This window comes from Narcine bancroftii, chromosome 4 (assembly GCF_036971445.1).
Source record: "Narcine bancroftii isolate sNarBan1 chromosome 4, sNarBan1.hap1, whole genome shotgun sequence".
Taxonomy (NCBI): Eukaryota; Metazoa; Chordata; class Chondrichthyes; order Torpediniformes; family Narcinidae; genus Narcine; species Narcine bancroftii.
The window spans coordinates 287,596,657-287,612,933 of record NC_091472.1 but is presented as its reverse complement, the minus strand read 5'-3'; the positions used below and the strand labels follow the sequence as shown (position 1 = coordinate 287,612,933).

Here is a 16,277-nt window from a genome sequence, read left to right as displayed (position 1 = left end):
ACCACTGGAAGAAGTCCTGCAGAAGCATTTTTTGGGAGAAAAATCCGCACAAAAATGCCAGAAATAAAGGAAATCCGAGACGACCAGGAAATAAGGGACCACGATGCTGAAAAGAAAGGTGCAGCAAAGCTGTACACAGATTCGAAACGTGGAGCCAAGTACTCAGACATCATGCCAGGAGATAATGTTCTAGTGAGGCATGAAACTGGTGGTAAGCTAGACACACCTTATTACCATCAACCCTATACTGTCGTATCCAGAAGTGGCAGTATGGTGACAGTCAAGTCTCCGACTGGAGTCCTGTATAAGAGAAATGTATCAGGTGTAAAAAGGTACCAGTCCAGAGATACATCGAGCGAAGAGCTTGAAAGGCCAATACGAGATGCTGAAACTGAGAGACCTGATGATGTACCAGAGGCAGTTACCAGCACTCCTGATGAAGTGACTAGAGCGCCAGAAACACCCGAAGCCGTGGCGAGTAGTATTTCCGACGCTGAGAGTGAACAACCGAGAAGCGACGACAATATCGCAGGCAGGCCGAAACGAAACCGGAAAGCGCCCAAACGATACGAAGACTTTGTTCCAATAGTTTTAATAAGAACTTTGGGACAGTATTTAATCTTATATCATAAAGTACATGTATGAGTGCTGTAGGAAGTAAATTTTATGTAGTTGAGTTATAGTATTACCATTAGTTACGATGTTTGTAGGTTTCCGAGGGATATTAGTAAGTGAAGGTAAAGTTTATTTCTGATTAAAGGAGGGATGTCATGATAATGAATATGTATGAGATCTACCGGAAGTCACGTGGTATGAAAGGGAGATAAGAGCACAAGCAGAAGAACAAAGGAAACTGGAAAATAAAGACACTGAGAAGTTTACCTGATAAAACTTGTGTTTGATGTTTTATTAACTTCACATTTCGGGCCACAAATGTGACAGGGGGGATCATGTTCGATGTAGACTCATGGGCCTAAATGCGTGTTCCTGCGCTGTTTTATTCTAAAAGTGGGTACTCTGCAGATTTGGCTGGGATGGCATTTAGCATAAAGTATTAAATTATGAAAGATGTGCATATTTGAAGTCAATTTTATATTTATTTGTAATTGAGGATAAAATGATTGATCAGGATATCTATTAGCTTTAGCGAGGAGAGTTTTTCAAGAAAGCAAAATGTTTTGAATTGAGCCATCCCAAAAATTATAGAACATGGTAACAATTTAAAATGAGGCCTGGGACATTCCGGAATGAACTACTTCACGCAACAACAACAAAAAAAAGATAAATTTCCTCCCACAAAAACTGCTGAGTGATGTCAAAAATCTTGGCAATAGATTTTGCATTGGAAATTGGTACCAAGAAATGTGCATCAGAGGAAGGTTGAATGGAGTTGAAGGACCGATCACTTATTTGAAATTCAGGTGTGAGTTGAGAAATTAAACCTCCTGTTCCTATATTCCAATGTAAAGCATTACAGTGGGGCATAAAGAAATGATGTAAATTTGGCATATTCGTGGTGGGCCTGTGCTGCTTTGTGTGCTTCTTTATTGCTGTTTTTGAAAACTTGCTTATAAAATGACGTATGTACCAATCATTTTTACTTGGAAAGAAAATGTGTGGTCATAACTTGACACTGGTTATTTTCAGTACCACAAAGTATATCAGCATATCAAGAAGTTTGCCAAAAGTGGTGACAATTACTGCAAAGAACTCGTGTGTGTCCTTCAGCAGAGGTAAGAGTATCTACAGTCTTGATGTTTGTAACTGCATAAAAAGTCATCTTATTAGTGAAGGACAATTTGATTATTGAGAGGAAGCTTTATGCCAGATGAAACTGATCTATATTACAGAAAGACATGTACTCTAGTAATGTTGATTCAATTTCCCTTTAGTTGGGCAAGGTAATCAAAGAAAAGACTATGGTCATCTTGAAGGACCACTGGGACTTTTCGTATATTTGAGTGGATAAGAAAATGTACATTCAATGGTTTGTCGAGAAGATCCAGTTGAATTTCTCAGTGTATATGGTCATAATTAGTAATGGTTTATTATAACGACATTGTTGCAAAACAAATGGCAATTTACCATATAGTAGACTTCTATGTATTTCCTATAGTTAAGCAGGTGTTTGTTCTTGCTTTCAGAATTATTTAATACTATAATACATTATGTGCAATATCAAATATTTGCAAATAATTAAAAATTTTAATTCCAAAATGAAAAATAATGTAGGAAATTGGTTTAAATTTTGAATAGCAAGATTTTTATGACCTGGTTAAGTCATAGAAAGGTATCAAGTAATGAAGATCCATCTGGTTATTGTTCCAACTGCGGTTTGTTTTGTCCTATAATTGAAGTAACTTTTCAGTCAGTGCGTGTTAATAGAATGTTCTTGTGTGGCTGTTAGGCTTGGCCTATTATTAGAAAATTCCTGCATCACTGATAGGAAGAATGCATTTCTATGGCATCTTTCACAAGTCAGGATGTCTGTAAGTACTCTCAAAGTGAAGCTGCTGCAGTAGGCTGGGAGACGTGCTTCTCTGACATGAAGAGTCCTTCCTCTGAAATGTTTTCCTGCATCCGAATTTTTTTTTTTGGTTAAATTTAGCTTGGCCGCTATTTGTTTTAAAACTATTTTGCTGTCGACATTAAATCTCTTCCATTGCTGCAAGAATAATAATGTCCAAAAAACTATTATTTTTGAAGTTTAATGTGGGCGAAAGGATCGTCAGTTGCTTATTTTCTGCAGTATTATTGTTTGTTTTGCTGAGCACTGGCATCAGAGATGATTTTGTGCTGTGGACTTCTTTTTTAAATGCCATAACTGACGTTCGTCGATGCACTTGTGATGAATTGGGATAGGAAACCTGCCTATGGGTCCCAGAGACCTTGGATCTACCCAGGGAAATTATAAACTTCCGCAGTTTCAAAGACTGGGGCTACTACTACTGGGGATTATGCATTTGATTAACTCACTGAATGCCATGATGTATAGTTTGCATCTTTGGGGTTTTATAGTAGTGAGTTGAGGCACCACAAATGATCAGAAATTAGATTTGTCTGGTTACTTTTTAAGCCTCAAAAAGACGATACCATTATATTATGAAAGTTAGATTACGCGCAATGAATGTTTAGCCAGTTCTTTAATGGACTCATTAATGACTCAGAGGATGATTATTGGATGATTTGGGTGTGAATATTCAGAGATTTTTGAAGCCCATTACATATCATTGTTAACTAAAACTGAAACACATGGATGGATTCCCTTAAACAACTCCGACAGAGGCAAGCTGTATTCTATCTTGGCTAGAGGTTCCCAGTCAACATTAACTCATTCTAAGGACATCTAATGATGTCAATGAATGAGACTGCTGAGTGACCTACTGTAATATGATTGACTGTAATATGTAAAATGATTCAATGTGACCCCAATGTGGTCCAGCGTTTCATTTTATTTGTCCATGCAAAATCACTACAAACTCTCTTTTTAAAAATTATTAACACCAGATATTAAATCAATATTCCCATTCCAATACTGGGCAGAGAGCATTTGCACTATTGTTAACAGGTTTGAGATCTTCCCAAATACCTTAGCCAAATCAAGGCATGGCTCACCCTTTTCCATGGGAGCAACAGGAGGCCAGGATATGGGCAGATGCCATCCTTCTTACTTGGCCTACTGTTAAATTTTCACTGTGAAGACCTGTTCTAAATTTACACTAAAATTTCACCCTGAATTAAGCTAAACAATGTGACAACCTGCATTGAAGCCACCAAGTTAAGCCTGGTCTCTTTCACTTTCAATGGTAAAGAGCTGAGCATGCTTTCACAGCTCAATAACAACCCTGGTGTAATGTATGCTGGCTGATATGAGTAATAAAAGCAATCTCCAGTTAACCCTAAGGAAGCTGCCTTGACCCTATGAAAGTGGTGATGTGCTTTTGTTTTCAATAGGACTTGTTCCCATGCTGGATGACCCTATGGCCCATGGAGTCTGCGCCAACTATCAGGCACCCTTTCACACTAATTCTATTTCATTCTTCTAACATTCCCATCAACTCCACCAAATCCTAATATTCAATAGTGGTAATCTTTTGCATCTGGGATGAAACCAAAGGTTCCAGAAGAAACCTACGTGGATGTTATTATTTTGCACTATCCAGAGAGCAGATGATAATTGGGGGGGGGGGAAATGAAAATAACCTTGAATGGGGGAGCCCATTTAAGAGATTGTCAATGTCGTCGTGCTATCCCTCGAAGTCGAAGATGATGGACTGTTCCATTTTCCATAACAAAGACTATGTGTGTATTTCTTTAATGTGTACTTGATGTTACACTCCAAGAAGCACAAATCAACCATCTAATTCTAATGGCATGGAAACCACAACCAATGGATTTGTTGCAGCCTTCGTCTGCCTTCATGGCCATTGAATTCGAAGTAACTTCGTCCACCTGTTCCACCATTGAGGGCTTGGTTAGATTGTTCTTTGTCAGGAACCTCACCTTCAACTTTACCACCATGGGTGGCCCTACCAGGACCATAGTTCCAGATGGCATTGCTCTCGGGATCTCAAGATCATGCAAGCTTTTACACTATTTCAAGGTGACAATCCATGGAGCAGAATAAGAGATCATGCAATACCAGGACAAAAAACTGATCATTCTTTTGTGCAAAGAAGTGAGAGACTCTGTTCAGTTCAGATACATAAGGTATATGCTTAAAATTTAAGAGCTCTCTGCTAGATGGATTAGTGTCAGAGATTTGAAAGAGCGAAGAGTAATCAAGTGGGAAGGTAGACTCATCACAATATTTGGAATATGAAAATAGGGAACCAATAGCTGCTATTTTCCTGGAGCACTGATGGTTCTGATTTGTATTCAGTTTTAGAAGCTTGGTGTTGAGGTTGGAAGAGAATAGTTTGACAGATGACTGAAGTATTTAAAAAATCAGAAGACTCTTAAGAGGATTGATCAGGAATGCTTTCTTTCTGGCATTGCAACTTAGATTGGGGACATAGAACCAGACGTTCTGTTCCACTGCATCAGGGTGAATGCACAGGATGCCCAGGTCCATACTGCAAATATCCGTTCATTCACAGGGTTGTAATATTTACACAAACTTCCACAGACTAGTGAAAGCAACGCAAGGAGAATGAGACCTCCAGCTTTTCAGAAGTTGAATGTTAGCCCCACATATCAGCAATTACAATGACTGTCATCATGTAACCAGAATTGGTCATTCTGCAACTATGCCACTGAATTGGTGGAGGAACTCAGCAGATCAGACAGTATTCAGGAATAGAAATGGTCAATCAATCTTTTGAGTCTGAATCCTTTATCACGATTGAGACACAAACTTGTATGTAATTTTACATATTCTATAACAGGCTAAAACAAGCGTGGCTTGGAATTGCTTGCTTTTCTTGTAAGAACTTGCAAGAAGATTCTTCTCGCATAGATGATCAATAGCCTGTAGTAATTGTGTAATCACCAACTCCTCCTTCCAATCGGCACTCCTGAAACTTTTTGAATGTCAACTCTGATCTGTTTTGTGAGTCATCCCTCAGTTGCAAGTGTTCCAGTTATTCAGTTTCCTGCCAGGTTCCCATGAGCAAAAAGAGACCAGCTGAAAGTCATCTGCATTCATTAGATTTCTATATAGCTACCATCCCCATCTCCCAGGAGACACTCCTTCTAGCATCCTAGAAGTGACAGCTCAAGGTAAAGAGCTGGATGTCAGGATGGGACATGATGGGCATGAGGTCCAATTAAGAGAGGCTGGATGAAAGGATGAGGCTTTCTCTGAACTGAGGGTGATTGATGATGAAACTTATTGGGAATGCAAAGTTCCCGGTCCAACTTTCACAAAATGGATGCACTCAAACAGGTAAATGAGGGCTTATCTACTAGCATACCCCACAGCTGTCCCAGCAGTTGCTAGCAGGTTTGGCACCAACAAGAAGGGCTCCTCTCTGAGAGGGTAACAGTTCATGAAAGCTGTCGCAATTAATTTCCGGAGCAAAGCGTTGGAAGGAGTGCCATATCCATTTGTCACAGTGTTTATTGAAAGGAGGGACACCCAATTGATATTGTGTAGTGGTCTGTGGCTTCTTGGAGAATGTGCCAGGTATTACTATGCTATAGTTTAGCATCTCCTCAGGATTATAGGGCCCTATGAGCTTGAGTCCCTTTGCCAGATTCCTGAATACGCAACAGGACGAAACCCCTCTGTTTGCCAACAGTTGAGCAAACCATCCTCTTGGATGATGCAGTTACATTAAGACATTTTTGGATAAGAGTTTAAAACTAAAGCGTGTATTGTTTGGGAATCACCACCAGCTCATTTCAATTTTGTAACTTTTCAACTTTTGGTCTTCTCCTGTGAGGACTAAGGATTGAAATATGAAGTATTGTATATATGACGTGAGTATATATTTTTTAAAACAATGTATAATGGCTTTTTTCTGAACTGTTGTACAAGGTGCTGCTGTTAATCGGGAGTTGACTATCCTTCAATAAAGTTTTATCTGCAACTCTATCCTTGTTACTCAGTGAAGTGCAACATAGAGATTTTGAACTACATGTGAACTCTGGTATTCTTTGCAATTACAAAAAGAAAAGATTAATTCAAGAAGAAATGGCAAAAAGAATGTAAATGTGTGGATGTATAAGTTTATTTAGAATTCGTTCCCTTTTTGGAATGTGGCACTATTACTTGGATCAGTGACAAGATTATTTTTCTGGGATGTTTTTGTTCTTTTGTTGGAGCATTATTTCCAGATTCTCTTCCCTCTCCCAAGATAATTCTTCCACTTCCTGAGCTGGGCTGTCTGCAGTGTATAATTAGGCAGGGTGAAATTAATGATGGTGTCTCAATGCATACAGAAGTAGTGGGTTCATAATCTTGGTAAATGTAACAGTTGTAATAGACTCAACAAGTAACTGCATTCACAAGACTTTTCATCATGTGGGTTGTTGCTTCAAAATATAAAATAGACGATTTGTAACATTTTAAAATGGAAGAATGTGCATCAACAAATGTGTTTCTCTTGAGAGAAAGAAAGGTGACTGGCATTATATTAATCATTTTGACCTGCTCTAAATGCATGATGGTGTATTATGTTTGTTTTAGGGCTGACCTAGAAAAGACATATGCCAAAGGGCTCCTCAGGCTGGCTAACAAATATACCAAAGCATCCAAAGACATTATAAAAAAGTAAGCAATAATATTTGAAATAAATGTTATGCTGTAAATTGTACAAAAATATGAAACCGAATCAAGACACTGCAGTTTGGTCACTAGCACTGGTCTGTCCCTCTTTCCCCCCCCCTCCCCTTCAGTGAAATGGTGATTGACCTTTTAGTTCAGTGCCTCTTCCAGTTTCTAATGCCTGTACCTTAATATCCTTAAGATAGGAAGTTCCCAGCTTACGACAGGGTTCTATTCCTGTTAATGTGTCATAACCCAAACTGTTTGCAAATCCAAAAATAATAGAAACTCTGCGAAAAGGAAGGAGCTGTGATGAGAGAGTAAGCAGATTGTGGGGGGAGGGGGGGGTGGTGAATCCAGGGCTGTGAGGGGAGAGTGAGCAGGTGTGGGAAGAGTGGCCACCAACGAACCGGTCTCCCCTTAGTAAGCAAGTGTGCTTTAGTGCTCCTACTTTGCTCTGCTCAACTAAATCGGGATTATTGCAGGTTGGGGAAGGGTGGGGAATATATGCAGATGTGTCCCATTCCCACTCAGCAGAAGATGCTTGCAGCTCCACAGCAGCTGGCAAGCCCATCCCTCACATGTTCGTGTATATATATGTACAAGCTGCAGGTTCATAACCCAGAGAGGACCTGCATCGAAAAAAAATCTCAAGCTTTGTGATCAAGTCTCCACAGTGCTCCTGGATGGAGAATTCCAAGGATTCGGAACTTGCTGCTTGAAGAAATTGCTTTCACCAGAGTCAAAATTATTTCCGTGTGTATAATCTTTAAAAATAACAGCTGATGTGAATCTGATAATTGTTGTTAATTCTGATTAGTCAATTGGAAACATAGGAACAAAGAGCAACTGTTTTTAGTCTAAGATCCTTCATTGATTTTATGCTTTTCTCTTTCCAAGTTCCAATCTGATGGTGGAGCTCAGGAGGTGACCTGCATCAGAGGGAGAAAGAGTCTTCAAGACTTGAAGGGTTCCAGCCCAAAATGCCAACAGTTCTTTTTCTCCCACTGATTCTGCTCAACCTGCTGAGTTCTTCCAGCAGATTATTTTCTGCTCTACATTCCAGGATCTGCAGTATCCTGTGTGTCAAAAGGGAAATGTGGTTTGTTTTACATTGTAGAGAAGCTGGAGTTGTTGTGAAGGTTGGACAGGACAAAGAAAATATCGATGGTAAAATGAGGCCAGTATTAGAATGTTTGATGGTGTAATTACCCTGAAGTGAAACATTGTGAAATGCAGGATCACTGGACATGACTGTACTAATGAAGAAGGAAAAGCTGAGTCAATATAAGTGGGTGACAAACCATAAAATTACAAGTTCTGATTTTTGGGAAAGTGAGTAAAGCTGAAGCTGTAATGTTCAATACTTGAGCTAGAAGTCTGCAACCTGCTTGGATGGAAAGTGGGGTGTTGTTCATTATGTTTGCATTGGACATCATTGTAACAGTCCAGGAGGCCAAAAACTGGGCAGAATAGGAGTGGGATAGAGATTTGAAGTATCAGAGATCACCCCTGTGAACTGAATGCTGATATTCTGCAAAAGAGTCACTCAAGACCATAAGACATAGAAGAAGAAATAGGCTATTCAGCCCTTTGAGTCTTCCCCATTTAATCATCTGCTGATCCATTTTCCCACTCACCCTACTGCCTGGCCTTCTCCCCAAAACCTTGATACCCTGACTAATTTGGAACCTATCAATCTGCCTTAAATAGACCCAATGACTTGCCTCCACAATGACCACCATCTGACTGAAGAAATTCCTCTGCATCTGTTCTCAGCAGATCCCCATCAACTCTGAAGTTGTGCCCTCTTGTCCTTTCTACAGCTACCCTGTCATGCAAAATTTTAAATGCTTTAATGAGTTCTTCCCTTCCCACCCCCCCCCCCCCCCCATCCTTTCTCTTAAATTCCAACAAATACAGATAACCCTTTCATTCCCGGAATTGTCCTTGTGAACCCTCTCCAATGTCAGCACATTCTTAAATGATGAGCCCAAAACTGCTCCCATTACTCCAAGTGATGCCTTATAAAGTCTCAATATCCCAATCCCTGCACTTCCTTTTGAAATGAATACCAGCATTGCAGTTGCCTTCTTCAGCACCGTGCAAGTTTACCTTCAGGCTATCCTGCACAAGGACTCCCAGATCCCTTTGGATCTGGTTATTTTCAAATTTCTCCCCATTCAAAAAAAAAGGAAGTCTGCCCGTTCTATCTTTTTCGACCAAAGTTCAAAACTGCATCTTTCTGACACTGTACTTCATTAGCATTTCTCTGCCCATTCTCCTCACCTGTCCAAGTCCTTCTGCGGCCTGCCTGTTACCTCAGCACTACCTGCTCCTCCACCTACCTTCAGCAAACTTGGTCATAAAGCCATTCATCCCAGAATCCAAATCATTAATGAACAGTATAAAACGAAGAGGTCCAACACTGATCCCTGAGGAACACTACTAGTCATTGACAGTTAACCAGAGTATGACCCCTGTATTCTGACGCCCTGCTTTCTCCCAATCATTCAGTGCTCTACCCACACTAGTTATACTATGGGGTCTTAACTTGTTAAATAGCCTCGTGTGTGGCGTCTTGTCAAAGGCCTTCTGAAAAATCAAATGTACTGCATTTCCCTTATCCAACCAGTTTGTCAAGCAAGATTTTCCCTGAAGGAAACCTTGTTGGCTTTGGCCTATCTTGTCACGTGCTTCCAAGTGCTCCATAACCTCATCCTTGGCAATCGACTCCAGCATCTTCTTAACTACTGATGTCAGGCTAAACAGTCTATAATTTCCTTTCTGCTGCTTTCCTCTCTTCTTGTGAGGTTCCAGTCCTCTGGGACGATGCCAGAATCTATTGATTCCTAAAAGATCATTATCAATGCCTCCTCAATCACTATTGTTACTTCTTTCAGAACCTGAGGGTGTAATCCATCAGGTCTAGGAGGCTTATCCACCCTTAAACCATTCAGCTTTCTGAACACCTCCATTGAAATAGTAACTGCACTCACCTCCCTTCCCTGATGGCCTTTGACATCTGGCATATTGCAACTGTGTTCCACAGTGAAGATTGATGCATTTCCTTATCTCCCATTATTATTTCTCCAGCATCATTTTGTAATGGGCCTATACCTACTTTCACTTCTTTTACACTTTATTTACTTATTCACTTTGTATCCACTTTGATTTTATTTGCGAGCCTACTTTCATACTTCTTTTCCATCCTCATGAGTTTTTTTTCTTAGTTATCTTCTGCAAGTTTTAAAAAAATACTTCTTCTGTATTTGATTTCTCCAATGTAGAGGAGACCACATTATCAACACTGAATGTAGTACACTAGATCGGAAGAAGAGCAAGTTAACGTGGAAGGACTTTTTTGAGTCCCTGGATGATGGGAAAGAAAGAAGTGAAAGGACAAGTGTTGTACTTCCAGCATTCGCATGGGAAAGTTCCTTCTGAAGGGGAATGGTAAGGAGATGAGTTTAGGGAGATCAAGTGAGGGAAAATGTGTCTGGTTGTTGAAATTTGTCGAAGTTGGCAGAAATTGCAAAATAATCTTTAAAATTTAAAACCACTTTCAGTAAATAAACACATCGCCCTGTCCATCAAACGTTATAATTCAAAGGAATTATTCAGTGCAGCACTGAATTGCACTGTTTAGGTGTTTGTTGATATAATTTCAAACTCCATTTTAATTCTGCTGCTTTCCTTTCTCCCCCAAAATCATAGTTGGTGATTATGTTCATGGCTCCCCAAGATGTTCCACTGTTAACCTTCCTCATCCGAGCAATCCCCAGATATTTCAACCATTTGTTTCCTACCTTTCGATCTACATCGCGCTTCATTGTTTGTAATGATTTTTGTTTTTAATGAATGTGTTCTGAATATCTATTCTATTTGTATGGTAGATCATTTATTTGCCAGTTCCATTAATAAGCTCCATAATCTTTTCAGGTTTATGAAGTCATTAAATAATTAAAATTTTGCTCATGTGCCTGCCTACATTTTGTTCATGCCTTGATAAGGGGCTCAAATCGAAATGTTGGTTATGCATCTTTATCTTTGCTATATAAAGTCCACTCTTTGACCTGCCGAGTTTCTCCATAGACTGGTTTGTTGAAATGTTTACCATTTCTCGATAGCCACTGGCAGTGAACTGGAATATGGGGATAAATATCCAAGGTTCTTGAAAATAGGGAGATGCTAAACAAGAGATGCCTGGATTGGAGTTGGCAGTGTTGCATTGTGCAGTTAAATAGTCAATCAGTGCTCACTCTCAGACTTTGTACTCAAATAATGGCCAGATGACAACTGGCATTCAAGAAATTAGATCTCAGACGGGAATTAATGAAATTAGAAGAGATGAACATTGCAGAGAAAAATTGGCAGTATTGACTGCCAGTTTTAGTTTTCTCCATGGAAAATAATACCAGATTATTTTGACTGGAAGGTAATTTACAGTTCTTAAACTTCTATAGAAACTATATTTTGCCAGCATTTCAGTGAAAAATCTGAAGTTTGAAAAATATTCAACCCATAACTTAATATTTTACTGGAATATTTGTAGATCATTCAAAAGGTTTGTTCTGTCAGTTATCATTATTATGTTCCCTGTGTTCCTGATTTTTAACTTTCCTTTTCAGCTCCATTTTTGAAGGGTGGAATTGCATTTCTCAAGAAATGACATTTACTGCAGATTTACACACGTGAGTTTAAAGCTGCTCTTTCGTGATTTGTGGGGGGGGGGGGGGGCGGTGGGTGGTGGGGGAAGTCTACAGGACATGCCCTGGTCTGCTTCATTCATCTTCTTTCCTCCAGCTCTGATGAAAGCTCATTGACTTTATCTCTTCAGAAATGCTACCTAACCTCTTGATTATTGCAACAATTTTCTGTTTTTAGATCAGATTTCCAGCAAAATAGAACTTCTCATTGGTTTTAATATAACTTACATCAAAGATATTTTGATGGAAATTATGTAGAATATTAAAATCTGTTGTTAGTGGTGTCCATAATAGTTCAATTCTTGGAATTAACCTCACCTGTTAAATTCTACACTGGAGTAGATTGTAACTTAAATCTCTGAGATTATTGAAATATTTACTGGAGCAGACGCAAAGTTCTTATTCCATTTCCTATAGTTGTTTTTTCCCTGTTCAGTATGGCTTCTCCTTGTGGGTTACAGTCAAGATTGAAGATTTGCCAACTGAGTTTTATGATGGGGTGGAGAACACTGTTCATGAAGGCATGTGCTTGTGCTCAATGTCAATCTAGTATATGCTGAAGTGTTGACTGAATCAAGTCTTAATTAAGTGCTGCATGAGTTCATTGTGTAAATATATGACATAAAAGCAGCAACACAAAACTGCTGGAGAAACTTGGCAGATCATGCAGCATCCATAGAAAGCAACATGGATGCAACAAGAACAGGATTCCCCTTGCCATTACCTACCACCCCATCAACCTCCACATCCAACGTATCATTCTCTGGAATTACTACCACCTACAATGTGATTTTGACCACCAGACATACCTTCTCTACTCCTTCCCTCTCCGCTTTCCCCAGGGATTTCTCCCTCTGTAACTTCCTTGTTCACTCAACTCTTCCCATTAATTGTTCCCTCGGTACTCCCCACCACCACCCCCCCCCCTACCCCCGGTGACCACTACACTTGTGCCCACACTTCCTCTCTTGCCACCATTCAGGGCTCTAAACAGTCCTTCCAAGTAAAACAATAGTTCATCTGCAGGGGTAATTTACTACATCTTGCGCTCCCGCTGTGGCCTTCTCTATATCGGGCAGTCTGGCAGATGGCTTCATTAAGCACCTTCACGCTGTCCACTGTAAAAGGAAGGACCTCCCAGTGGCCAACCACTTCAATTTCACACCCAAATGTCTTGCCTGCTAAGTAGAGCCCACCCTCAACTTGTAGAAACAACACTTTGTATTCAGTTCGACTAGACTCCAACTAGATGGCATCAATATTGACCTCCCATTTCCTTCTCTTATCTGGAACCTGTATCCACCTATTGCCTCTTACCTGTTGGCCTGTGCTTCCCCTATTCTCTTTCTCTCCCACTAACCTTCCTTCCCACCCCCCCCCCCCCCCACCCCAATCACTTCAGACATCTGTCTGATTTTCAGTACTCCTGAAGAAGGGATTAGGCCCAAAGCAAAGCATTGACTGCCTTTGACTTGTGAATTCTGTAAGACCAGAGTTTTCCCAGCATTTTTGTGTACTGCACTAGACCCCAGCATCATCAGATTTTCTTGTTTGTACCCATATAATAGCAGCTGGATGTTGTATCATGCTTGTAAAATATAATTCTACTGAAATAAATGGAATTGAACTTCAAATGTAATCAAAGATGATTGTCTCCACTTCCTGCGAAATGTTGAAATGCTCCTCAGAAACATTGGGCTTGAGGTGTTCCCTTCATCCACAAGATGAGATTTGAGAGCAGGATATCTGTCATTTTATATGATCTTTTATATAAAAGGTACTTTTGTTTGGTCTTCCTGTGAAGTTTTTGAAATGTTGGGGTAATTTTGAAATCTGGTCAGATCTTACTGCCACTGTCTTCAACACCATCTCTAAACTCTGGTCACCCATCCGTGCACTGCTCATTTCCACATTTTACCCAAAATGCACAAACCCAATCGTCCAGGTAGACCCATGTTTCTGGTGGCTCTTGTCTCACCAAACTGGTTTCATCTTTTTTTGACTCTATCTTTTCTCCCCTAGTCCAATCTCTCCCCATCTATAATACTTTGCATGCCCTCCATCTCTTCAGTGATTTCAGATTCCCTGAACTGGACTGCCTCATCTTCAAGATGGATGTCCACTAGCTTCTGATGCAATCAACACGGTGGCAGGGCAGGCCGGCTCCCCACACTGTCGACCCTGTTGTTACACACCACCTCTGTGCTTTGACCTGCAGCCTCCGGGCACAAGCGGTGGCCAGTTATGCAGAGGGATCGCAGCTGCGAGTCAGGCCTCCAACCTGTCCTAAGAGTCCCAGCCAGAATCACCCACCATTTTACAGCAGACACGTTAAACACAGAGCAGGGCGGCACATCTGAGGGACCACTGAGACCGCTGCCATCCCCGACCACAGTGGAGGCATCCACTCTGGGATGTGGGATTCCAATGGCGTGGCAGTACTCACCTTGCTCCAGGCCTGAGCTGTTGATGTATAACAGTCTCCACGGCTACTGTGATTATGGTGTTTATTCTCAAGGCATTATGTTACTGCCCCCTCACCCCGCAATGTTTACTTTCATTGGGTGTATGTCATGTCCTCCGCGCGGATGCCAGCATTTCATTGGCCTGTTGGGCAATCAATCAAATCATGGAGAGGCCCCCTTTTGGGCCTCTAGGCTTCAGCCTACTCAACCTAATTGGTAATCCACCACTGCCAAGTTCCAGATCCAAACCTCTGATGCAATCAGAAAGCTTTCAGGCCTGAAGCCCTTTGAGAGCAATTCTTGCTCTCAGTACAGTCTCTATTCCCGGTTCAGATACTTGGTTCCCATGAGCCACTCCAGCAGCCCGCAGCCCATGTGGGTCATTCAACCACAAGTCGCCAACTGCCTGCAGCGACTGAGGGACCTTCAGTCGCTGAGCACCTCACTGGTCCTATGCTGTGTTCACCTTCCCAGAGTATGTGCAAATCCAAAACACCATTCAAAAGATGTTTCCTGATGTTAGATCTAACTGTCCTAGCTGAAATGTAAAATTATTTTTGCTTGCACTTGATCAATGTGCATCAGTGCACATCTTGCCTAGATTCAAACATTTCCAGAAAAGCTTTCTTTTTGACAGCTGATTAGTTCCCCAAACTCTCTGATTTGAGGAGCATTTCTCAAAGCATTCTGAAAGGCACCTCTCTAAGAATACTTTACAAATATGGAAATGTATAGCATATATAATTGTGTATTAGTCAATCCCATGTAATTGTTGACCTTTTTGGTCCAAAATTCACATATTTTACACATGACCTGTGTAATATTCAAATGCATGCCCGGCCAAGATCCTGATGCCCCGACCGTGAAATCTCATCTCGGCCATCTGCCCATGCGAGCTCCGACACCCCAACCAAGAACCCTTACCTCAGCCACCTGTCCATCCGAGCTCCTGAAGCCCTGGCTACAGACTCTCTCCTGTTCCTTGGCCACTCACCCATTTGACCTCCAGACGCTCCACCCATCCAAGCTCCTGATGCTTTGACCAATGCAGATATTCACTGCAGTCAAAAGTAGTTCGCCCCCCAAAAAAAAATTGACCCAAGAAATTGGTTCCCAACACTTGACTATTGCACAAGTATATATGGTACTTTTGGATTCCTGTGCGGATTTTAGCCCCTCAAAAGTAGAACCCATGTAAAAGTTGATCCTCCCCACCAAATTTGACCTGAAAAATTGGTTCAAAAAAACTATTACATTAGTAGCTAAAATATTAATCATATAATGTTAGTGAAATTTTAAAAAGGTTACTAGAGCCTAGATAATTTTATCTGATACATTTTGGTTCTTTAAAACAGGACATTAGCCAATGCCATTCAGCAGGAAGCTGTTAATCCAATTTGTAAGATGCTAGATGAACATACTAAACGGAGAAAGTTGGTATGTATTTCCTTTTTCTATAAATTAAAAGTATATATCTTTATTTTAACTTGTTTATTTCTATTTTTTCACAAATCTTTTATGTTCTGACTAATCTTGCCCTTTGAACTTTTACATCAGATGGATAATGCTGTTGAAAAGTCCTCAAAGCTTGTAATGGACAACTGGAGCCAACAGATTCGGGTACAATTTTAAAATTTTAATGTTCTTGTCAATGATATCCAGCTTGCATATGACATACCTTTTTAAAAAAAAAAGTAATTTAACTCATCTGCAGGGTTTATTGAAATAGAATTTAATTCTACTAATATGGGTTTTCATGTCCATAGCATCATTCATAATCAGTACAAATGTCTTTGTCTTTGGCTTGGCTTCGCGGATGAAGATTTATGGAGGGGGTAAATGTCCACGTCAGCTGCAGGCTCGTTTGTGGCTGACAAGTCTGATGCGGGACAG

General features: G+C 40.5%; 1 protein-coding gene across 4 annotated transcripts in view; it reads left to right on the top strand.

Annotated features, from left to right (window-relative positions):
* nostrin (nitric oxide synthase trafficking) overlaps positions 1-16,277 on the top strand; it is a 45,351-nt gene that overhangs the window by 5,238 nt on the left and 23,836 nt on the right. For 2 of the 4 annotated variants that reach the window (XM_069935313.1, XM_069935309.1), the window contains exons 2-6: positions 1,648-1,733; positions 7,133-7,216; positions 11,842-11,904; positions 15,740-15,821; positions 15,942-16,004. In XM_069935313.1, the coding sequence (XP_069791414.1) occupies positions 1,648-1,733; positions 7,133-7,216; positions 11,842-11,904; positions 15,740-15,821; positions 15,942-16,004 (378 nt within the window). Of the gene's footprint in view, positions 1-1,647; positions 1,734-7,132; positions 7,217-10,500; positions 10,667-11,841; positions 11,905-15,739; positions 15,822-15,941; positions 16,005-16,277 lie in introns of all 4 variants that reach the window. The other 2 variants (XM_069935311.1, XM_069935310.1) reach the window with 2 other exon arrangements.